General features: G+C 44.0%; 2 protein-coding genes across 7 annotated transcripts in view; one reads left to right on the plus strand and one right to left on the minus strand.

Moving 5' to 3' along the window:
* Positions 1–9,012: 9,012 nt before the first annotated feature.
* Positions 9,013–24,567, plus strand: part of LOC310706095 (cation channel sperm-associated auxiliary subunit beta-like) — a 50,690-nt gene continuing 35,135 nt past the window's right edge. The window contains exons 1-9 of one of the 6 annotated variants that reach the window (XM_083501417.1): positions 9,013–9,416; positions 10,899–10,974; positions 11,655–11,743; positions 14,504–14,656; positions 16,961–17,021; positions 17,740–17,835; positions 19,202–19,348; positions 20,443–20,535; positions 21,672–21,790. In XM_083501417.1, coding sequence (XP_083357543.1) covers positions 10,899–10,974; positions 11,655–11,743; positions 14,504–14,656; positions 16,961–17,021; positions 17,740–17,835; positions 19,202–19,348; positions 20,443–20,535; positions 21,672–21,790 — 834 coding nt within the window. In that variant the 5' untranslated portion in view covers positions 9,013–9,416. The other 5 variants (XM_083501421.1, XM_083501419.1, XM_083501418.1 and 2 more) reach the window with 5 other exon arrangements.
* LOC310710881 (uncharacterized protein) lies at positions 22,356–23,696 on the minus strand (the record flags this gene model as incomplete). The annotated part of the gene is made up of 2 exons (XM_083512164.1): positions 23,498–23,696; positions 22,356–23,164 (listed from the first exon to the last, which is right to left on the minus strand). Exons 1-2 carry the CDS (start codon positions 23,691–23,693, stop codon positions 22,356–22,358), a joined length of 1,005 nt encoding a protein of 334 aa, XP_083368290.1. The 5' UTR covers positions 23,694–23,696.

Consider the following 24,567-nt stretch of genomic DNA (forward strand, 5'->3'; position numbering starts at 1 on the left):
GTTCTTTGTCTGGTTTGAAAATTATGTCTGGAACGATACACCTGAAAGGTCAATGGTGAATGAACCATAAATGGTAGATTATTGTGGGTTTAAACAAACAGAACAGTGATAAAACAGAGGGATATTTTTACAAGAGACAATTAACACAGCTGTTGCATTGCCTGTACTGGAAGGAAACAAGCTGTGATTAGACAATTGCATTGACAAACGTGTTTCTTCTAAGCTAGAAATAAACCAGGTGACAGACTGCCAAGGCACATCAGAACTAGTGAAGAAAGGCTGTGGCTCAACTGGAAGCTGTTCCTACATTAAGGTCTGGGCACATTATGTTTGAGAGAATGGAGGGGAACTTGGTTTGGTGATTATATTGTTAGAAAAGCTGGTGCCTTCTCCCTCTCTCTGCCGAGTGGTGGCAAGAACCCATGGGGTTCCACGCACTCACCAGGGTCTGTGTTCCTTTGGAGAATAGAGACATGGCAGAGACTGTCATAGCTTTAGTAAATATGGTCTATTCACTTATTTACACCTCCAGTCTACATAAAGGGAGTCCAGGTCTTGTAGCATGCTCATTTCAAGAGGGGTTTGTCCCCCACAGCAGTGCAGCCAGACTTCAGCCAGCTTGCCCAAGATGGATCCCAGTCTTTCTCTTCGTCATCGTCCCAGCAACCCTTGCTCAAAACTCTTTTCCTGTCACCTCACACCCCGTTACCCTGGCAAGCTTCCAAACCCCCAGACTCTGTTCACACCTCAGGACAAGAGGGGAGGGCAGATTTCATGCATTGCCAATAGCCCTCTTGACTCTTAATGGCCCTACCTTGTATGGTTGCTGGACAAAACTTCCCAGGAGGCTGAGGTGCCCCTAAATTTATTTGGTGTGAATCCTCATGCTGGTTGCTTCCTGGCTATATTTCTGCTTCTGGGTAGCTACTAGGACACACAGCACACATGTATGTAGGAATCCTAAGTGTTTGGGCCACTTGAAACATTTTGCAACTACAACTATTGTGGTAAAGTTAGCATCCCCCTATATTATTTATGGATTGCCAGTGGCATAGGGTGGATTGCCAACACCTGGGGCCACATGGAGGGAGGAGAAGTGACAAAAGTATACATGCACATTCCACTGCTTAATGGCATCTGTGTCACCCAGGAGATAGCAGCCACAGAGATAAGAAAAGAAGAGTCATTCCATTGTCTGGAGAGGTAACTTCCTGGTTCACATGGAGAAGCTGTTTTCAATGGAGCCCAGCAATGGAATTGTGCAGCTGTATTGAGGCAGCACCAACTATTGAAATTTTGCGCCCGTAACAATTTTGCGCCTGGGGCAAACACTCCTGTGCTCCTCTCCCCATGCTACGCCATTGTATATTGCTACATTTCAGGAACACTGTCCACAGTATAAAGCTTATTTAGTAAGCCAATTTGTCCATATTTATGGGAAGAAGAAGAGGAGGAGGAGGAGGAGGAGTTTGGATATGATATCCTGCTTTATCACTACCCTAAGGAGTCTCAAAGCGGCTAACAATCTCCTTTTCCCTTCCTCCTCCACAACAAACACTCTGTGAGATGAGTGAGGCTGAGAGACTTCAGAGAAGTGTAACTAGCCTTAGCAGCTGCATGTGGAGGAGCAGGGAAGCGAACCCAGTTCACCAGATTACGAGTCCACCGCTCTTAACCACTACACCACACTGGCTCTTCCAAGGCAAGCTAATATGTACAAACTGAAACCTCCAGTTTAAAATGGATACAGGCTTCAGCAGGTGGCAAAGGACAAAAGCAAATACACTTTTAAAAAGCGCTCCCTTGTGGAAGCAGGTTGCGTACGGTTGTCATTACTGTTTCTGATTCCTATTCTAATATCTGAAATTGTTTTGGGAAGTTTTTAACGACTGAGGTTTTAATGTATTTTTAATCTTCGTTGGAAGCTGCCCAGAGTGGCTGGGGAAACCCAGCCAGATGGGCGGGGTACAAATAATAAATTATTATGCTGGATGCTGCAATAATATTTGAGCATCAGGCCATGTACACGTTACTGACTTGAAACGCAATGAGGTTGTTTTCCTCTTCAGGTCGCATTTGCACCTTGCTGTACACATCGGAAGACTTGAGTGGATTTATTTGTTTGTTTGTTATTCTGCCCTTCCTCCCAAAGAAGCCTTGGAGTAGGGACCTAACAGACCTTCTGTTTACAAAGCACTATGTACATAAATGGTGCTGTATGAACAAATACTTGATTTGTATTTGCATTGAAATCTATTACATTTACAACGTACAATTATACTCATTTTGCTCACTGCAGTTGTTATTATATGGGCTATTCCTATTTCACAGACAGTGCCAGTGCTGGCCTTCAGGGTGTGTGTGTTTTTTTAGCACAGGACTTCTGATGCCCTCCCCATAATCCAACAGCTCCCATCCATGCTTACTCTGCTGCAGTTGTGATGCTAGCTACTGCCCTGGATCAAGCCCTTGGTCATGCCTAGTGCAAAACAGGAAACAGTGTTTTGAACGGGAGCTAAGTGGGAGTACAAGCTTCCTCCTGATTCTTGATCTCTTTGTCAGCATTTGATACCAACGGCCATGGTATCCTCCTAATACCATGCAGCATTGGGAGAGTAGCATTGGCCCTCTAGCATGTCATGATCCAGAGCAGATTCCAATGTATAGTTAGCAGAGTAACAACTTAAACATGTTGTAGGATTCCCAAAAATAGATCAGAGGCAATTAATAGTGCATCCAGCAGAGCTTTTCTGCTACTGAAGGCAAATGAAAATAATGGTCACAAATCCAATACATTCAGGATTGGCACTGTCCGTAAGAAATCCAGTTGCTACAGACTTAACTTAAACGTAAAGGTGTAAAGGTAAAAGTATCCCTGACCATTAGGTCCAGTCGCGGACGACTCTGGGGTTGTGCGCTTATCTCTATCTATAGGCCAAGGGAACTGGTGTTTGTCCGCAGACAGCTTCCAGGTCATGTGGCCAGCATGACTAAGCCGCTTCTGGAGAACCAGAGCAGTGCATGGAAACGCCGTTTACCTTCCCACCGCAGTGGTACCTATTTATCTACTTGCACTTTGATGTGCTTTCGAACTGCTAGGTGGGCAGGAGCTGGGACCGAACAACAGGAGCTCACCCCGTCTACAATAACTTATAAGTCTAAACCTTAACACTAAGCATACTATGTACAGAACAACACACCAGAAGGAAAAGAGATAGAAAGAGAAAAGTGAAACCCAGGCTGCTTCTGGCCTTACCTTTTTAGTCAGCATGACCTTGATAACAGAACCAGTTTAAGCCAGCTGTACTCAGCTTCTCTGAAGGAATAACCAGTGCTTTGTTTCTGGGGAGATACAGGGGTAGACAATAATAATATATAATAATAATCATCATCATCATCATTATCTGCATATTGATGGACACCCAGTCCAAACCCCCTGATGATCTCTCCCAGCGGCTTCATATAGATGTTAAAAAGCATGGGGGAGAGGACGGAACCCTGAGGCACCCCACAAGTGAGGGCCCAGGGGTCTGAACACTCATCCCCCACAACCACTTTCTGAACACGACCCAGGAGGAAGGAGCGAAACCACTGTATAACAGTGCCCCCAGCTCCCAGCCCCTCTAGACGGTCCAGAAGGATGTTATGGTCGATTGTATCAAAGGCCGCTGAGAGATCCAGCAGAACTAGGAAACAACTCTCACCTTTGTCCCTAGCTCGCCGGAGATCATCAACCAGTGCGACCAAGGCAGTTTCAGTCCCATGGTGAGGCCTGAATCCCGATTGGAAGGGTTCCAAATGGTCCGTTTCCTCCAGGCGTGCTTGGAGTTGTTTAGCAACCACCCGCTCAATCACCTTGCCCAAGAATGGTAGATTTGAGACTGGGCGATAGTTGGCCATACTGGCCGGGTCTAAAGATGGTTTTTTAAGAAGCGGTTTAATGACCGCCTCTTTCAGCGGATCTGGGAATGTTCCCTCACAGAGGGAAGCATTCACCACCCCGCAGAGCCCATCGCCCAGCCCTTCCCGGCTTGCTTTTATTAGCCAGGATGGGCAAGGATCAAGGAGACAGGTGGTTGGTTTCACACGTCCAAGCAGCCTGTCCACATCCTTGGGGGTAACGGATTGAAATTGATTCCATGCAACTTGACCAGACAGGGCTCTAGCACTCTCCTGCCCCAGCCCTGCTCCCACGGTGGTGTGTAGCTCTTCTGAATATGAGTGATTTTATCTGCAAAAAACTTTGCAAAATCGTTGCAGGAGATCTTGGGGTCTTTACAAGGCCCCGGTGGTAAAGGTGGTTCCGTTAAATTGCGAACCACCTGAAAGAGTCTCCTGCTACTATTTTCTGCAGATGCAACAGAGGCGGTGAAGAAAGTCTTCTTCGCCGTCGCTATCGCCACTTGGTAGGCTCAACATTGAGCTCTAACCTGTGTCCGGTCAGATTCGGAGTGAGTTTTCTGCCACGGATGCTCTAGCCGAAAAAAAGCACTGGGTGTAACCCAAACCTTCTGCTTGTTTCTTTCACACAGAGATGCTTCCAGAACCCTCTTGAATTTATTAGAATAGGAAAGATCTCAACACATCAGATCAATACTTTCTGCACTAAGAAATTCAAACTGACAGTAGCAATGCTGGACTAGATGAAGAGGTTCCTCTCTGCTCTTCAGATGGCTGATTTGTAAAATTCCTTAAATTGTAAGAGAAAAATGTCACCAGATCACAGCTGTTCACCCTGCTTCCCCAATTTGCAGGAAATGTGTGTGCTTGACTCACTTGTGATTATCCTTTTACTGAATGAAGCTAAACTAAGCTGAGACAAGGAAAAGCCTTTTCCTCCTCCAAGCTACCACCAGGTGCCAGCTTGAGGCTTTCTGAGTGATCCGGAATCACAGCTAGTTATGCAACAGGCAGGGCCAGATGCCAGTACTTTGTTTAAGAAGGGAGTGAAAGGAGCTGACTGACGAGCTGGTGATGCCAATAGTGACGTCATGTACACACCTCATGAATAGTCCCGGATCCACACACAGATGTACTGCATACCTAAAGCCTCTTTATAGACTTAGCCATCTATAACAAACCAGCATGGACCTCTGTTGCATTTGGATACTATTCTGAAGGCATTCAGAACAATTGTGTTCTACAGCCCTGCAAGGACTCTGCCACTTCATAATGGTGGAAGAAAAAAAAAACACTCCCTGCTCAAATATCATGTGGTCTTGTTTTTCTTTTGCCTCTGAACCTTTTCCTTCACAAATAGTTTGACAGAAATGTTAGGGGCAGTTGGTAAATGGGAGTTCTCACAAATCGCAAACCAAGCACATCAGCTTTTATAAAAAGGCAAAGAGACCCCTGACCATTAGGTCCAGTCGTGACCGACTCTGGGGTTGCGGCGTTCATCTCGCTTTATTGGCCGAGGGAGCCGGCGTACAGCTTCCGGGTCATGTGGCCAGCATGACTAAGCCAATTCTGGCGAACCAGAGCAGCACACGGAAACGCCATTTACCTTCCCACCAGAGCGGTACCTATTTATCTACTTGCACTTTGACGTGCTTTCGAACTGCTAGGTTGGCAGAAGCAGGGACCGAGCAACAGGAGCTCACCCCGTCGTGGGGATTCGAAACGCCAACCCTCTGCTTGGCAAGTCCTAGGCTCTGTGGTTTAACCCACATCGCCACCCACGTCCCTATAAGCTTTTATAACCTTTTAGTTATTTTAAACAAAAAAAAAAAGCATTAATAAGAGGCAGTGGCAGACAAACTGGCACTTCTCAGCTAGGAAGGGGCACAGCTTCTAACCTCAAAGAATGGATAATATCTTACAACACATACTCTCCAACTCCAGTTTTCCTCAACTCTCCCATACACCATGGGGAGCGAGAGGTTTAAAAAAAAACCTACCATGAACTGTACAGATGAAGCCCATGGCTAGATAGGCAGTTTCCTGTTCATGTCACCGTCAACAGTCAATGCTATAGACTGGAGCCACAATAAGGTCTCTTGGCACCTGGGGCAAACAACATGAAAAGTGCCCCTAAGCAAACCCCGTATTTTATTTAATGAAATATCAACAATAATTCACAAAATCATAGAATTGTGGAGTTGGAAGGAATCCTGAGGGTCATTTAATCCAACTTCCTGCAATGCAGGAAACTCAACTCATCCATGACAGATGGCCATCCAACCTCTGCTTAAGAACCTCCAAGGAAGGAGAACCCACCACCTTCCAAGGGAGACCGTTCCACTTGCTCCAAGTGCTGTTTATCGTTTTATTACAAGTATGTTTCCAGGTTTGGAGAAGACTCCGTGGAGGAGGTCTCAACTTGTTGCTGACTCTGAGAGAACTGGTAGCACTTGGGTGTCTGAATCTTTGGATATCTGAGGACATTTCTGCAGGATATAAATCACACTTGTATTTTAGCACCAAATAATAATCTCACTTAAATGTTAATTTTGTATATGGTGTGCATAATGTCAATAATAACAACAATAACATTAATCATGATTTGGGTGCCCCCTTCACTCACAGGACCATTGGGAAAACTTGCTTGCCCCACCCTTGTTTTGGCCCTGTTATAGAGGAAATGGATCACAGGCACTAGGCTGCTGAGTTTCAAGATGGGGTGAACTCTTGAGTCCAACAGCCAGTGGTGTTGTACAGTAGGAGGGGGGGATTTTCTATTTCCCCGCATGACTTGTTGCAATCCCCAATTAATAATTCTATTAGTCACCATGAACCTTTCTTTTGCTAAACAAATATGGAACATAGACATGGAAGATGAGCAAGACGCTTGTATTAATTCCATTCTAAGTGTTTTACTGCCACAAAAAGTTATCAGACTCTGACAGAATATAACACGTGTCTCTATTATCCTGCACAGCTGGGCATAGGCAGGAGCGAAACTCTCTTCTCCTGAGTTGCCGAAAATGTTGTGCTTTGCTGCCACAAAGTGTCTGTAGTAGAGAACAGCAATGTTGTTGAGAAGCACACACACACATCCACACACCTGTTCAGCTAGCTGGGATTATGAATGCATTGAATTCTGTATCACCTGTGCTCTCCACCAACTCTTTTTGTCCTAGTCACTTAAATGTGAGTTTTGTAGCAAATAGTGGGGCGTCTGGGTCTCCCTTTGTTAAGAGGGTTTTGGGGGTAGGCTATTGGCAGGCTGAGGTTGGGGTGCCTGTAGCCGGTCACCACTGCATTGCAACCATCGTGTCCTAGCTGAAAGGAGCCCTAGGGAACTACATTTCCCAGGCTCCCTGCTACTGCAGATGTTGCTGTTCATGGGTGGTAGGTAGAGGCTCAAGAGAGAGCCGAAGCAAGACAAAGTCAGACATTGTTGCTGTTGCTCCATGCTGCTCCTGTCCCACCAGAAAAAAATGACACAGAAGTGTCTCCCCCTGCTGCCTTTTCTCACCAGAACACACCTCTGTTGTCATAGTTAATGCGGAATCATGTCTGGTGAACCTGCTTTATACTATTGTTATGATCATCATAATCACTTTTAATTTCTATACAGTGGTAACTCGGGTTAAGTACTTAATTCGTTCCGGAGGTCCGTTCTTAACCTGAAACTGTTCTTAACCTGAAGCACCACTTTAGCTAATGGGGCCTCCTGCTGCTGCTGCGCTGCTGGAGCACGATTTCTGTTCTTATCCTGAAGCAAAGTTCCTAACCTGAAGCACTATTTCTGAGTTACCCGAGTCTGTAACCTGAAGCATATGTAACCTGAAGTACCACTGTACCGTCTTTCTATCTTACAATAATCAAGGCGGTTTACAAGCTGAAGAAACAAAGAATGTACAATGTACAATCTAATGCCATACAAAAATGTGATAATAAAACATAGCTTTAAAATAAACAACCTACATCAAATAAAGTAACATTCAACAATTGTTATGTTGTTGTTTGCAAGCTGAAACACCCACAAAATGGATTAAAGATTTTTTTTTTAAAGAGAATTGCTAATGGAAGCGATTCATTTTTATGACTAAGAAGATATTCAGCTAAGACAAGTTATTCAGAGACCTGAGTTTTTTCTTCCATTTGCTTACCAGTCTTTTAACAACTTCCCTTCTGCCCTAGATGGAGCTCTAACTGGGTGGGTGGTTGAAGAAACCCTCCTGGCGTTCACTTTAGTCTCGCAACTGTGGGGTTTTTTTGTTTTTAATTTGAAAGACTCCCACTTCATATAGCTGCATCCTATGTGGTTCTAGCAACAGATGAGCGGAGGAATTTAACATGGAGGACAGGCCTCCTGTGTAGTTTTTGTATCGGAGCCACTGACCCTCATTTTTATGTGAGGACTACGGGAAGATTTCCACGTAGCCTGTTCCTGCCACATAATTTTAAATTCTGAAAATATATTCCCTGTACTAGTCCACAAGCATTGTGTGGTCAGGCAGAGTCCCCCCCAACTCCAGGCGACTCCCGAGTGGAATAATGACTCAAGACAACGTGCTATGGGATTAAAATTGCCCACAACTTTATTAAGTTTCGGATGTAGGGAGACCTTGGCTCAGTCACTGGGCGTTTATCCTTCCCAGTCCCCAGCCGGGGATCTGGGAGACATCAGGGTTATCCAGAATGTGTGGGGATTCGGCTGGCTCTGGAGAACTTATGTTCAAGCAGAGAGCCCGCCCCCCATTTCGCAGCCATCGCAGGGAAGAGCAATGACAACCTCTGGCGTATGGCCAATGCCTCCCCTCAAGACCCCTTTAAAGGGGAACCCTGGGATCACCGCCACAAGGGTGGTTCACCGCTCCCCCCCCCCCCAGTTTAGGACTAAAGGATTCCGCCCAAGGCCTGAAACCACCAAAGTTGTGACGTTTTGCTATGGGGAAGGCAAAACCTGCCAATGCAGGAAAATTCCTTTCTGGCCCTTCAACAGCGACCCTGACATAGCAGCACCTGCGTACCTGTGGAGAAGAGGTTAACCTGCAAAAGAAGACTTAACTGAGGGAGGGCAGGGTGGAAGAAGCTCTGGAGCCAACTGACACTTCGCAGGTAAGATTCACCTTCTGTTGTGTTGGCAGGGCGGTCCCTCCCCCTACCTGGCCGATCCCCTGGCAACGCCTCCCCAGGTGGGATTGGGCGACTGGCTGAGATAGGTGGAGACCTCCAGGTATCCAGCCTGGGGAGGGCGAAGCCAGCCCGTACTACTGGGAGCCGCACTGGGATCCGGGAGGCTGCGTGTGACCACGCAAAAGGTGCCCCCCATTTGATGTGGGGAGTGGTCATTTCTGAAGGTGGATCAGTTTATGAGTCCTGTTGCTATTAGGAGTCACTGTGATGGAACTTGAACTCTTCCAACTGTCATCCTCTGGAACCCAGGATAAAAGCAAACAGTTGGCTGTCTCTCTTGGAAGTGGCAAAGATGGCTCAGCAAAACTGACACAGCCTTGGCAAAGAAGGTACTTTAAAATGTGAAGTGGTATAGAAATGGTTTAAAGAAAGAAAGAAATGCTTCATTTGGACACAAGATAATATCAAGTATGGCACCCCCATGCCAATAATACGTAATGTCGCAATTCATTAATCTGATGAAGTATTCATTCTTTCTGTTTAATGATAATAATGATATAATTATCTATATAATTACAATTACAAGTTGCCAATATGGTGTACTGGTTAGAGTGCTTTATAATATTATTAACGTTGTAGGAAGGACAAAGAGATTCTTTTGCATATATTGAGAATATTAAATAGATCTTTGTTATTACTTTGGTTTTATCATTATGCTTGAGGCCTTCAAATGAGGTTTTTTTAATGCAAAGACCCGTTTTTAGCTTTTAATTGTTCTACCATATGTCTCCGTTGAAAAAACAGGAGAAATGGAGGTTGAGTATTATTGCTGCCTGTTCATAAGAAATAATTTGATCCTGCGCAAACCAGTTGCTTATAGTTTAACAAAGTAGTCCAATTTTTTTAATCTATGATCTTTTCTTTTTTAAAAAATATATATTTATTTTTAACATTCATATCCTGCCTATTCATTCATTTGAGATCCGCATGGCAGCTATTGACTATATGAAACAAACAAACAAAACAAACAGAAAACAAAAGTAATCCAATCATACAGAGCAGGAATAGGGAACCTTTGTTTCTCCAGTTGACATTAGACCTCAGTTCCCATCACTCCTAGCGATGGCCACCGGTCAGATGAAGTAGTAGAGCAACATTAGGAGTACAGGTTCCACATCCCTCACAGAATCAAAGATTTGTAGAGTTGGAAAGGGACCCTGAGGATAATCTAGTCCAACCCCCTCCGATGTAAGCATATGCAGCTGTTTCATACGGGGATTGAACCTACAACTTTGGCATTGTCAGCACCAAAGTAATAAATGAACAAATAACAGCAAAGCAACAAGGGGCAGCAGAGTGTCGGTGTTGAATCAGTTGCAGGTGTTGAGCTGATTTTTTGCTCCCTCTACAATATAATCCTTAAATCCAAGATTTTACTTTTCCCCAATGGCATGAGCTCCAGCCATTCACATGTAATAGAGAAAGGCAAGGCATTTAACTCAGGAGTGCATTTGCATACCCTCCAGCGTATCTCCAAGGAAAATAGGGGGACATTCCAGAATCAAATCAGAAACCTATACGGCTTCTGCAAATCCAGGACTGTCCCTGAAAAATAGGGACAATTGAAGGGTCTGCATCTGGGGTGGGAACTAAATTTTCTTTCTGCCACAGGTGAACCCAGGGTTTGGAACAGGAAGCAGCTTGCAGTTTCCATAGCACCTAACGGGACTCTTTGATAACCAAGCATGTTGCTCTTATCTGCATCCTTGTTGTCCTCCTTGGTCACTGTATATATCATGTGACTATTGGGGGACCAGCTTTATATATAGCTTTGAATTAAATGCACATTTATATTATTTTTACAATTACAGATGGTGCTGTTGCAGCTTTATCTTGTGCTTGCAGCTGTTCTACAACTTTCATCAGGACTTACCTACAATGTAAATGGTAAGTTGTATTTTACTTTATTTCACCGTCCTATTCTTGTATACGGGTTAGTTACTAGTGCACTGAACCCTGCAGCCATGCATTTGCATGTGCTGTAATTTGCAAAGGACTCCATAAAGATCAAAACTTTATTTTGTCCAAGTGATGATAGGGCCCACCTTTCAAAGGGAAAAGTGTGCACACAGTTTTGGGAACTGAATCCATGATTTATTTATTTATTTTTTTTACTGCAGCAGATGCAAGAAGCTTCTTAAAAAAAACCCCAACCTATTAAAGAGCAAGAGATATTTGCTAATGATGTTGAATGTGTGTAGTCTAGGAGTCAAGTGAGTCACAGTGAGAGAGCTTGGGAAGATACTGACTGAAGCACAAAGGTTAATTTGGTTGTTCAAACCCATGCAGTCTAGCCTTGGTTTAAAGATTACCATAAATATATTATTTATTTTTTTATTGCCCACCCTAAACCCTACGTCTCCCAGTAAAACTTTCTTCCTGAGACTGCTAATAATATTGAATGTTGTTATTGTGATTATTACTACTGTATTTTTTATTGCTCACTCACAAAAGCCAATGCTATCCATTTCAGCCCACAATTTCACATTTGATTTGAGTTTCAGTATATTCTAGTTCTGTAATATCATCTTTGAAAATATTAGTGATCATATTTTTTTCTCACTCAGTGGGGAGCAATTCGAGTTTTTCTTGCTACACAGAAGAGCATCCTATGACATCTAAGACAATTAAATTGTTTCTTTCAGATGACACTTTGGTAAGTTTCCAGCAATGTATCTCCAGTTGCAATTGAATGGAGAGTAGCTCAGCAAATACATTGGTACCTTGGTTTACAACCATAATCCGTTGTAAGCCAAAACAGGTTGTAACCCAAGGCACGCTTTTGCCAATGGGGTCTCCCTCCCAAAAAAAAGGGTTGTAATCCAAAAAAACGGACACGCACTTCCGGGTTTGACATGGTTGTAATCCAAAAAGGTTGTAATTCAAAACGGTTGCAAACCAAGGTACCACTGTAACACACTTGTATTAAGGCAGCGGGGAATAACTCACCAATGCACCATTCTTTGGTTCGGCAGAATAAGTTAATCAATTCTTTTATTTTCTTCCCCAAATTTAGGAAAAGGAAAGGGAATGAGAAAGTAATTAAAATAAGGGCATGGTAATATTATATAAATAAATACAACAGTAAGAAAGAACTCATCATCAGTTCACATTATGGATATGCATAAATCATAGAAGTTCATTTAAGTTCTCCAAATGTCCAGATAGATATCCACACAAAGTTGATATCTAGATGACATATGTTTAAATGGATTGTTAGCTGTCATCACTAACTGAATCGGAAGCGGTTAGACTAAGAAGCTTAGCTAAATGGAGTGAACTATTATTGGTTGTTCAGACTCCCCTTGGATCTAACCACACCGTATGCGATTTAAAGAATTTTTATTTATTTATTGGCATCAAAACATAGTCTTGCAGTTTGTTTATTTAAATAACAATAAAAGGGTGTTCTAGCTTCTGAACTTGCTGCAGCTATGAATATAGCCAGGTAATTTCTTTTACGTGCTGCAGGGCTAATGAGTCTGGAATCAAGATTCTCATGGAGCTAAACTAGCTCAGGGGTTGCCAACCTTGGGGGGGGGGCAGTGGGCACATTTTGAATTTGAAGGAAGTGCTGTGAGTGCCAGTCACAAAATGGCTGCCATGGGGAGTGTGGCATAACACATCCTGGCTGCTGTGCGGGGCATGGAAAAAACACAAAATTAGTCACAGTACAGCCATTGCTGCTGCTCCCACCCGCTTCCTGAACAGCCTCCCCATGGTTGGCAAGCAAATAGGATGGACCAACAGGCAAGAAGGGAAACCATCCCTGCCAGTTTTTGCCCTGTGCAAATCCTTCAAAACCAACCAGATTCTGAGGGGGCATTTTTTCTCTTTTGAGATACAGTGGTACCTCGGGTTACATACGCTTCAGGTTACACACGCTTCAGGTTACAGACTCCGCTAACCCAGAAATAGTACCTCGGGTTAAGAACTTTACCTCAGGATGAGAACAGAAATTGTGCTCCAATGGCGCAGCGGCAGCAGGAGGCCCCATTAGGTAAAGTGGTGCGTCAGGTTAAGAACAGTTTCAAGTTAAGAACGGACCTCCGGAACGAATTAAGTACTTAACCCGAGGTGCCACTGTAAAACTTAAAATAAAAAGCCAGAAGAAGGCCTGGCCTGGTGAAGTCTCTCCTCTCACAGGTCTTCCTCCAGGCATTGCTCCCTTATGAGGAGTCCCAGGGCTGGAGGGTAGGGCAGGGCAGGTGGAAGGAGGCCTGGCCTGATGAAGAAAGCCTTGCCAACACTGCCTCAGGATATTGTCAGGGATGAAACAAAGGACAGCCTTGTTTGCCCATTTAGAAAGGAAGAGGAAGGATGGCAGGAAGGGGCCTTGGGGTGCAACAGAGGGTCAAACTTAAACATTTTAGGCGTTTTGGCTAATTAAACCATCTATGGCTTTTTAAATGTGTCTGTGGGGGATTTATTGTGGGATTTTTTCTATTATGTTATGTATTTTGTGCTTTTCAGGTATATTAATTTGTTAAATAATGATCATTTTCTATACTTCAACCCTAAACTTCCCAATTGCAGTGGCATTTGTCCATGCTAGCCAAAAGCAGGCAAAATCACTTGAGAGAGGGCAAGGGCAAGTTGTGTCGCACAGCGGTAAATTAATCAACGCAGAGTCTTCTTTATAAACAGAATAAAACTTTTACTTGAAGAAAATAAACTTGTTCAGAAACAGCATAGTTTAAGAGCATACACAGAGTGCTCATAGCAGCTATTTTAGTCATCAGAGAGGCACAGTATTTAGTTACTGATTAATTGGGAGTCCTGGAGCCGCTCGTTCTGTCTGTAATAGCTATACATTCACATAATGAGCTGAGACTGACTCTGATAGAGACTTCATTACAGACTGACGCCCAGAGAGAAAATGGCTACTTTATATAGGAAGAATAAGTCATCACTCAAGATGAGTCACGTGTCATGATGAATTAGCAATTTACTTTTAGCAGTTAAAGATTGTGTAGGCCTTGTTCTGTGCCTAGGCCTTGCCAGCTTCTGCCCTCAAAAACCTTTGTCTCATGACAAGTTGTCCCACAAAAACGAGGATTTCTGCCCACCTTTCCTTTATGACTCTAATAATAATAATAATAATTTATTATTTATACCCCACCCATCTGGCTGGGCTTCCCCAGCCACTCTGGGCGGCTTCCAACCAAATATTAAAATACAGTAATACATCAAACATTAAAAGCTTCCCTAAACAGAGCTGCCTTCAGATGTCTTCTAAAAGTTTGGTAGTTGTTGTTCTCTTATTTATTTATTTATTTATTTACTTACTTGCTTACTTACTTATTGCAGCTTCCGCTTTTGAAATCAATGCAGGTTGCCATTTAAAGGTTTAAAAATTCCAGATGTTGTGGATATGTGCTTCATATGTTAATCCTGGTTTTTTTTCCTGTTAAAGACTATCCGCTGTCATTTGTATAATATTAATAAACCCGACACCGAGGAGAACAGACGGAAGAATCTAGTTCTTTTTACTTCAGTTGGTCTTGCTCCCAGCATCCAGATCTTCAACAGTACCTACTCCAAAGTCTTCTACTTCAAAATGACTCTGGTAAAGCATTGTGGAAGGGCTCATAGCACATCATTTACATGCAGAAGGTCCCAGGTTCACTCCCTGGCTATTTCCAGTTAAAAGGGATCAGGTAGCAGGTGGTCACCTCGGCCTGAACTCAGGACAGCCACTGTCACCGGATACTTCTTAAACAATGCCATAACATTCGGCTGGAAACTTACACTGGTCCAATGTGTAGCCCATGGACCGCATGCAGTCCTCAAGACCTTTTTTGTTGGCCCTCAGCAACATTTGACACCCCCTGCATTACCTTCCCAAAGCCAGCTAAGTGAGGTGCTGGGTTTGGGAAAGGAGGTGCGAAGGCTCTGGCAAGGTCCTAGAACCCTATTACCTCCTTCCTGAAGCTGGGAAAGTGCTAACTTCATCAAGGCAGTGTGTGGCCCACAAATTACATGGTCAGAGTACTCTTGCGGCCCACTTGGTATAAAAGTTGGGCCGACCTGAGCTAGATGGACAAGCAATCTGACTTGGTTTAAGGCAGGTTCCTGAGGTGGATCTGCACTCATGGTTTTTAACATTAAGGAAGGCTTAAGGAACGGTTTTTATAACCATATGGACACATCATGTCCTACTTTTAACGTTCATAATGCTTTATTAAAATGTGATACCAGAGGGTGCTGCAGAGCAACCAGCAACTGGCAGTAGGGAGACAGCTGTTTTGATTTTTAAAACAAGTAAAAAAAGAAAAAGAAGCTTTATTTTACAAGTATGCCCTGTGACGTTTTGTAACGATATATCCAATATCGTTCTAATAACGTTAAACAAGTCAGTGTAGATCCAGCCCTGTATCCCCTTTGAACTATGGTGTGGTATTATACAATTTTTTAAAATGTGGGGGTTTTTGTTTTTATTATGTATTTTGTGTTTTTATATTGTGATTTTATTTTGGAACTGCCCTGAGATCTGTGGATATAGGGCAGTATACAAATGTAATAATAATGATAATAAGCAATAAGCAATAGAGTGGCAGCTGTCAATTGCTGATTTTAACTTAACCTCTTCCTTAAAAGAATGCAAACCCCACATGAACTCTGCAAATAAATGCATGTGAAAAGCGTTAGCAGGAATCAAGTATCATAGTCATGGAGCTTTTCCTGATGTGCTTTACATTGTTTCCAACAGTGTAAGGTGCCAGTGGCATTTTCTGTATTAGTAGGAGCCGGGCACCTTACTTTCTGGATCATGTTGTAGCATGCCAGAAAGGGGAAGTTTCTGCTTGCTCTCTGCTACTTCAATGGAGGATGTCTACTGGTGGCTACTAGCAATGATGGAGGCGATGCTGTGCCCTCTATGGACCATGGATGCAATGCTCTGCTTCCACAGTTGGAGGCTGTATGCTTCTGAATACCATTTGTTGTGATCCATAGGAGGGTCGTTCCATGTCAAGTTATCCAACTTTTATACCTCATGTCATCCAATTTTCTTCATATTTTGCACACTTGAATGAAGAAAACTAAGTTTAAAACTTTTTTAAAAAAATCTCAGCCCATTTTTTAGTTATGAGGGTTTGGAATTTTAAAAAATTGACAATTTTAGCCTTCCTGGATTACACAAAAAGCTTAAGAGCTCAGCCCAGAATTGAGGTACATCAAAGCTAAAAACACCAATCTCTTCAGAACTTCATGGGCTTTAATAGCACATGTCATATAATGGACTTACTTTAAATTTTAAATGTCAGCTAAAAAAAATATTAAAAGTGATTAAAAAAAATTAATATGGTTTTGAAAAATCCCAAAACATTGTATGGATTATTTAATATTTCTAAGGGCTACTTGCAAAATTTCATCTTGGGGTCTCACTGGGATCACGTATATATATATATATATATGGAGAGAGAGAGAGTACATACATGTCTGCCATATTGGGTTCTATTTGGGATAAATGGGTCTTTTGGGAGTAAAATATAACAGAAAAAAGCAAGACTTCAAACTATAATATCAGTTACTTTAGGCATTTCTTTAGAAAGTTTTTCAATTGAAAGGTATCTGAAAAGCTTGTCAGGCTTTTCTTTTAAAAATGTGTTCCAAAGCCAAGTGATAGCTTTCTGTTGCACAATAGAATTAACACTTTGAAAGAATTCTTGTTAGTACTTCATTTCATGAATATTAACAACAAAATACATATCAAACCACTGTGAGAAACAGTTCTTAAGCTATGAGACTATCAGCTATGAAAATTCATAATTGGAAAATCAGTCCGCACAGTAGTTTACCTAAATGTATGTGACTCTTCAAGTATTTAAGACTAAAAATCTTGGGTTGCCATCCTTTTTTTAAACAAAAGGGAGAAGGTGTGGATACGTGGAGTATTGAAATCAACCGAGAAGAGTTAACATATAATACAGGTGAGAGATTTATAATTTCCACTTATTTATCCTCACAGGCTATTGATGCTTCCTTGTGTTGTTGTTGCTGTTTTTGTACTCACGTAAGGTGGTGAGTACATTTCATTTCAAAAGAAAAACTTCGCACAAAATCCTGTTGGCAGGGGGGAAATTTGGAAACTTGGTAGTGAGCATTTGGCACAATCTCAAATGGTGCATAAGTAGTATACCAACTTCAGTGGAGAGAAAGCAAGTTTCGGGATAATGTATATTGCATTTATTTTGACTGTGATATTTTTGTAACTTAAAACAAAAAACTTTTTGTAACTTGAATAGAAAAAAATAGAAAAATTAATTGGCTAGAAAAAATATGCAGGGCTGTACATTACTAAGAATTCAATTGAAGAGCAGTGCACCATTGTAGGCAAATTTGAGAAGAGCATGTAGTCGTCATCAACTTTGGCGATCTCTCGTAGCCGAGTAATATTGACATAAGCATACAGCAATATCCACTTGTGTCTATCTGCAAGTGGAATGGGTTTCCACTTGTGCGACGAGTTTTTGCCCCCTGAAATTTGCTGCAGAGGGTTTGGTCATGGGGATTGCAAGAGGGAGGAGAAAAGGAAACCATGTTGTGCAAGCAGAGGCCTGTTTGCTTGACGTTGGATATCACCCATAATACTTGTGTACTTATATGACTAATCTGTCTCTGTCTTTCTTGTACATGCCGCTGAAACAGATATTAATCCAATTGAGGAATGGTTTGTAAAATTTAATATGCATCATGGTTTAAATATGTTCACTACTACGGGAACCTTGTTGGATGTCACACGAGGTACGTCATAGCTCATAGGAAGTGTTTGCGGTTTTGTAAGTAATTGTGGTTTCATGGAAATTAGCACGGACATTAAGTTTTCTGAATTTATTCATATGATATGGAATATTTATTTATATTCCGCTTTTTTTGGCCCAAAGGCTCCAAAGCAGTAAACAACATTGATACATATGCATACAGAAGAAATGAATGATAAAATTGCAACACATAAAATATGTCAATCAAAACAAAATATAATACTGGCAGGATTTCCAATAGCCACCATCATGAAAAAAGAGAGCATCGTGTGTGTGTGTGTGTGTGTGTGTGTGTGTATTCTACTAAGAACAGGTCTAAGGAAGGTACTCATTACAACCTTGTCTCTTCTGTATGCCTTCACCCACTTCTGTATTTCCCCCTACCTTCCACCACAGTGATGGCAGTCCCATTCCCATCCCCCACCCCACCCCTGAACCAGACTGATAACATCCCTTACTCACCTCCAAGCGTGTCTCCACAAATTTCAGAGATACAGTGGTGCCTCGCAAGACGAAATTAATTCGTTCCGCAAGTTTTTTCTTCTTGCGAGTTTTTCGTCTTGCGAAGCACGGTTTCCCATAGGAATGCAATGAAAATCAATTAATGCATTCCTAGGGAAACCGCTTGCCAGGCTGGCGGTGCGGAGAAGGGCTTTTCTCCGCACCGCAAGCCTTCAGGACAGGTACGGGAACAGAGGGGAAGGCGTGCAGCGCTTTCCCTCTGTTCCCGGGGCTTGCGTGGGAGGAGGGTTTTTCCTCCCCACCGCCAACATTCAGAACAGCATTCTGAATGTTGGCGGTGGGAAGGAAAACCCTCCTCCCACCCCAAGTCTTCAGGAAAGCCATCCGATGCCGGGCGGCGGGAGGAGGCGTTCCTCCCCCCGCCCGGCATCGGAGCTTCGTTCCGATGCCGGGCGGCGGGAGGAGACGTCCCCCCCCTGCCCGGCATCGGAGCTTCGTTCCGATGCCCGGCGGCGGGAGGAGGCGTTCCCCCCCCCGGCCCGGCATCGGAGCTTCGTTCCGATGCCCGGCGGCGGGAGGAGACGTTCCCCCCCGCCCGGCATCGGAGCTTCGTTCCGATGCCCGGCGGCGGGAGGAGGCGTTTCCCCCCCCCCCCGCCCGGCATCGGAGCTTCGCTTCCCCGCTGTCCCGGAGATTTCCCTATGGGCTGTCGTCTTGCGAAGCAAGCCCATAGGGAAATTCGTTTTGCGAAGCGCCTCCAAAACGGAAAACCCTTTCGTCTAGCGGGTTTTCCGTCTTGCGAGGCGTTCGTCTTGCGGGGTACCACTGTAGTCGCATATTTCCTAGAAAGAATTTTTGCTTTCTTAAACATTAGTGCTCTCTTGCAGATCCTCTTCTCCAGTGGTATTGGACCCTTGGTGAATACCTGAATATTAATGATACATTGTCTGAAGTAGCCAATATCCAAATAGCAAAAACTCCTTGTGCAAGTGATGTAGCATTACTTGGTCTGATCTATAAAACTAAAAATATAGGTAAGTATCTTGCATTTTTACATAATTAGCTGATCCACCAGCTTCATTTTCCGACTGGGTAAAGTGGGATGTAACATTTTAAAATAAGTATACTTGTTTACTCAGAAGTAAGTCCCATTGTGTTGACTGAGTTTCTCCCAGAAAGCTCAGCCACTTTTACTTCTAGAAATATAGCAACCCTAGGCAGCAGGGAAAGGCCTTCTTGCTGCCATGTGCTTTGAAAAGAGTAGAGGAGCAAGTTCCCCTTGGAGCAACAGGACTGAGGACCTTCTGTTGTTCTCAGAGGGCCTGGTGCAGCCTTCGTGGACAATTCCCTCTCATAGCAATGGAAAAGACTTTGTTGTTGTTGTTTACAAAAAGATCATTTGCAGTTTTGCAAACCTTGTGCATCGCTGGCACTATTTTAGCTCGGCAAGCAATGACACTTGCATACTGATCATTCAAAATAGATGGAATAAATGGTAGGTATGCATTTTTTGAAATGGTATCCCCTCCCCCCCCAAAAAAAAACAATTAATTTGAATTATTTGCTCACTGGTTTGTTTGTTTGTTTTTAGTCAAATATGTGTGTGATGGTGAAAAGCATGACTACTAGAGCATTTTGCTGAGAATCTCAGGTGGGAAGGAGAGGACAGTACACAACCACTACACTGCAGCATATTCTACAATAACCACAGGAATACGCCAGGGATATGTTTGCAACTGTCCCCCACCCCACCCCACACCGAACCACCTGCTTGTGCTTATCAACTTAGATATGTGGTACTAGTAAAGCAGGCAGACATGCTTTCTTTCAGTGTGTGTAAGTAGGTTTGAGCTGAGTATTTAAGGTCTGTAAATGTATCTGTGGATACAGGGGTGCTTATTTCCTGATTTTGCTGCTGTTGGGGTGATAGGTTGTTCTTCTACCTAGACTCAACATATATTTGTAAATAAACTCAAATATCACAGAGAAACCTCCGAACCAAACCAGCTACACTGCTGAAATTTCTGGGAAATATGAAGCTTTATAACAGTTTAATAAATGATGGTAGCCTGGCTTTATACTGTGATTCAGTTTTCATGTAATGATTAGTTTTCTTTTGTATTTGAAGGACTAATTTTAGGATTGACTGACAGTGGATTTATGGGTGGGGATACGGTATGGTTTAACTTGTCTGCTACAATTTGTGCCATCTTGGAAAACGGTAATTCTTATTTTCAATTGTTTAATTAACCCATATGCATTTCCTTTTTATTTGTAGCCTGTCTTACCCCAAGGCCTTAGAACATGTTGCACTTTCATAGAATGTACAGGGTTGGCCCGAATATAGAGTACACCCCTAAAATGAGATCTCTCAAAACATAGATTCTCTACTTATAAGATTGTCACCATAGACTGCACTCAGGTTTTATGTGAGCCAGATTTTGGGGGGAAGTGTGGCCTATATTCAGACCAATACAGTAATTGTAGGTCTCAGAGTGAAGGTTGTGGTGTGATGTCCAGTTCAAAACCCTAGGATCTGGAGAGCCCTCCCTCATCCCTTTTCTTTGGACCGTGATAAGAAAGAATCTCTGCCTCCTTGGGTCCAAAATTTCAGCTTCTTGGCTATGGGAACCCTCATCCCTCAGCATTTAGGGTCTTCTCTCCCTGGGGTGGGATTGACAGGTCAGATTCTACAGCCTGTTTAGGGCTTTTGACTGACGCCAGACTTGAATCTGGCATGTTGGGCTACTAAGTGCCTTCAGCTGTGGTTCCCAGGGTTGCCATTTTTTAAAATCTGGAGTGCAGAACCTCCAAGTGTCCCTATTTTCCAGAGACAGTCCCAGATTTAGAGGAGCTGTCCCGGTTTCTGATTTGATCCCAGAATGCCCCACTTTTTCTTAGGATATCCCTATTTTCATCTGAGAAATACTGGAGGGTATGGAGTTATCTGACCCCCAAGGCATCTGAAGGCAGTCCTGTATAGGGAAGGTGGTTTTTTTTAATGTTTAATGTTTTATTGTTTTTTATAAATGTTGGAAGCCACCCAGAGTGGCAGGAGCAACACAGTCAGATGGGCAGGGTGGGAAAAGTCAGCCTCTATTCTTGCTGCCCCATGAACTTGCCTTTGCTATATCTTTTTTTAAAAAAATGCAGCAAAGGAGCAGGGTTCGAAAGAGCAGATTTCATCACTCCACCCTCTCTAAAAACCACATAAATCTAGACCTTCTTCAAATGCATATCAGGTGCATGGATTGCCCAACAGATCTGGGTGTCTTAATATGGGTGTAATTTGCCATGTCTATAACAAGTAATGATGGAAGTCTGAAAGATTCTCACAGTGCCTTTTCTCTCCTCAAGATTGTTACGGACTTGCGCTTGTGGATCTCACCGTAACAAATACTCGTCTTGTACTCCTCACCTCCCTAGGATTATTTATCAGTGATGATCTGCGCATTGTAACTGGAAAGATGTTGCAGGTATGTATGTGTACTTCTAAATATCCCTGTGTCCCCTTCCCCCAATCATCTAATGTTTTAAAAACCACTGGTAAGCATACTGCAAAAAAACTAAGTTTGGAAGATCCCCTCCTGAAATTTATTAACAGTTCAATGCCATACAGGTCTGCTCAGAAGACAATCTCGTTCAGCTTAAGACTATAACCCTACTATACACATTTCCCTGCAAGTAAGACCCATTGAACATGGTGAGAACTGTGTCTGGGTAGGCACATCTAGGATTGCGTTGTTAATCTGTGTACTAATCATTCTCTCTCCAGTTCACCTGATGAACTAAGTGTATGAAGAGGCTAAGCTGCTTGCTTCGTATGTGAACCATTTTAACCTTACCAAACTTGTGGTCTTTTTCTATTCTATGGGGAAGTGGGAAACTTTGGAAGGAACTTGAAAGGACAAATAATAATAATAATAATAATAATAATAATAATAATAATAATAATAATTTATTATTTGTACCCCGCCCATCTGGCTGGGTTTCCCCAGCCACTCTGGGCGGCTTCCACAGAAACCAAAAAACACTAAAATATCATACATTAAAAGCTTCCCTGAATAGGGCCGCCTTAAGATGTCTTCTGAATGTCAGGTAGTTGTCCATCACCTTGACATCCGATGGGAGGGCATTCCACAGGGCGGGCGCCACCACCGAAAAGGCCCTCTGCCTGGTTCCCTGTAGCTTCACTTCTCGCAATGAGGGAACCGCCAGAAGGCCCTCGGCGCTGGACCTCAGTGTCCGGGCAGAACGATGGGGGTGGAGACGCTCCTTCAGGTATACTGGGCCGAAGCCGTTTAGGGCTTTAAATGTCAACACCAGCACTTTGAATTGTGCTTGGAAACGTACTGGGAGCCAATGTAGGTCTTTCAAGACCGGTGTTATGTGGTCTCGGCGGCCGCCCCCAGTCACCAGTCTAGCTGCCGCATTCTGGATTAGCTGTAGTTTCCGAGTCACCTTCAAAGGTAGCCCCACATAGAGCGCATTGCAGTAGTCCAAGCGGGAGATAACTAGAGCATGCACCACTCTGGCCAGACAGTCCGCGGGCAGGTAGGGTCTCAGCCTGCGTACCAGGTGGAGTTGGTAGACAGCTGCCCTGGATACAGAATTGACCTGCGCCTCCATGGACAGCTGTGAGTCCAAAATGACTCCCAGGCTACGCACCTGGTCCTTCAGGGGCACAGTTACCCTATTCAGGACCAGGGAGTCCTCCACACCAGCCCGCCCCCTGTCCCCCAAAAACAGTACTTCTGTCTTGTCAGGATTCAACTTCAATCCATTAGCCGCCATCCATCCTCCAACCGCCTCCAGGCACTCACACAGGATCTTCACCGCCTTCACTGGTTCTGATTTAAAAGAAAGGTAGAGCTGGGTATCATCTGCATATTGATGGACACCCAGTCCAAACCCCCTGATGATCTCTCCCAGCGGCTTCATATAGATGTTAAAAAGCATGGGGGAGAGGACAGAACCCTGAGGCACCCCACAAGTGAGGGCCCAAGGGTCTGAACACTCATCCCCCCCCACCACTTTCTGAACACGGCCCAGGAGGAAGGAGCGAAACCACTGTATAACAGTGCCCCCAGCTCCCAACCCCTCTAGACGGTCCAGAAGGATGTTATGGTCGATTGTATCAAAGGCCGCTGAGAGATCCAGCAGAACTAGGAAACAACTCTCACCTTTGTCCCTAGCTCGCCAGAGATCATCAACCAGTGCGACCAAGGCAGTTTCAGTCCCATGATGAGGCCTGAACCCTGATTGGAAGGGATCCAAATGGTCCGCATCCTCCAGGCGTGCCTGGAGTTGTTCAGCAACCACACGCTCAATCACCTTGCCCAAGAATGGAAGATTTGAGACTGGGCGATAGTTGGCCATACTGGCCGGGTCCAAAGATGGTTTTTTAAGAAGAGGTTTAATGATCGCCTCTTTCAGCGGATCTGGGAATGTTCCCTCACAGAGGGAAGCATTCACCACCCCGCAGAGCCCATCGCCCAGCCCTTCCCCGCTTGCTTTTATTAGCCAGGATGGGCAAGGATCAAGGAGACAGGTGGTTGGTTTCACGCGTCCAAGCAGCCTGTCCACATCCTTGGCGGTAACGGATTGAAATTGATTCCATGCAACTTGACCAGACAGGGCTCTAGCACTCTCCCGCCCCAGCCCTGCTCCCACGGTGGTGTCTAGCTCCTTCCGAATATGAGTGATTTTATCTGCAAAAAACTTTGCAAAATCGTTGCAGGAGATCTTGGGGTCTTTACAAGGCCCCGGTGGTAAAGGTGGTTCCGTTAAATTGCGGACCACCTGAAAGAGTCTCCTGCTACTATTTTCTGCAGATGCAATAGAGGCGGTGAAGAAAGTCTTCTCCGCCGTCGCTATCGCCACTTGGTAGGCTCGACGTTGAGCTCTAACCTGTGTCCGGTCAGATTCGGAGTGAGTTTTCTGCCACCGACGCTCTAGCCGTCTCAGCAATTGTTTCATCGCTCTCAGCTCCAAAGAAAACCATGGGGCTGTCCGGGCTCCATGCAATCGGAGAGGGCGCTTTGGAGCCAGACAGTCGATAGCCCTGGTTAACTCCGCATTCCAGCGGGCCACCAGGGAATCAGCTGAAAGGCCATCAACATGGGATAAAGCATCCCCTACCACTCTCTGGAAACCATTTGGATCCATTAAGTGGCGGGGGCGGACCATCCGAATTGGTCCCACCTCCCTGCAGAGGGGAAGGGTTGCGGAGAAGTCCAGTTGCACCAGGAAG

The sequence above is a fragment of the Podarcis liolepis genome, assembly GCF_965112155.1.
Source record: "Podarcis liolepis genome assembly, chromosome: 1".
Taxonomy (NCBI): domain Eukaryota; kingdom Metazoa; phylum Chordata; class Lepidosauria; order Squamata; family Lacertidae; genus Podarcis; species Podarcis liolepis.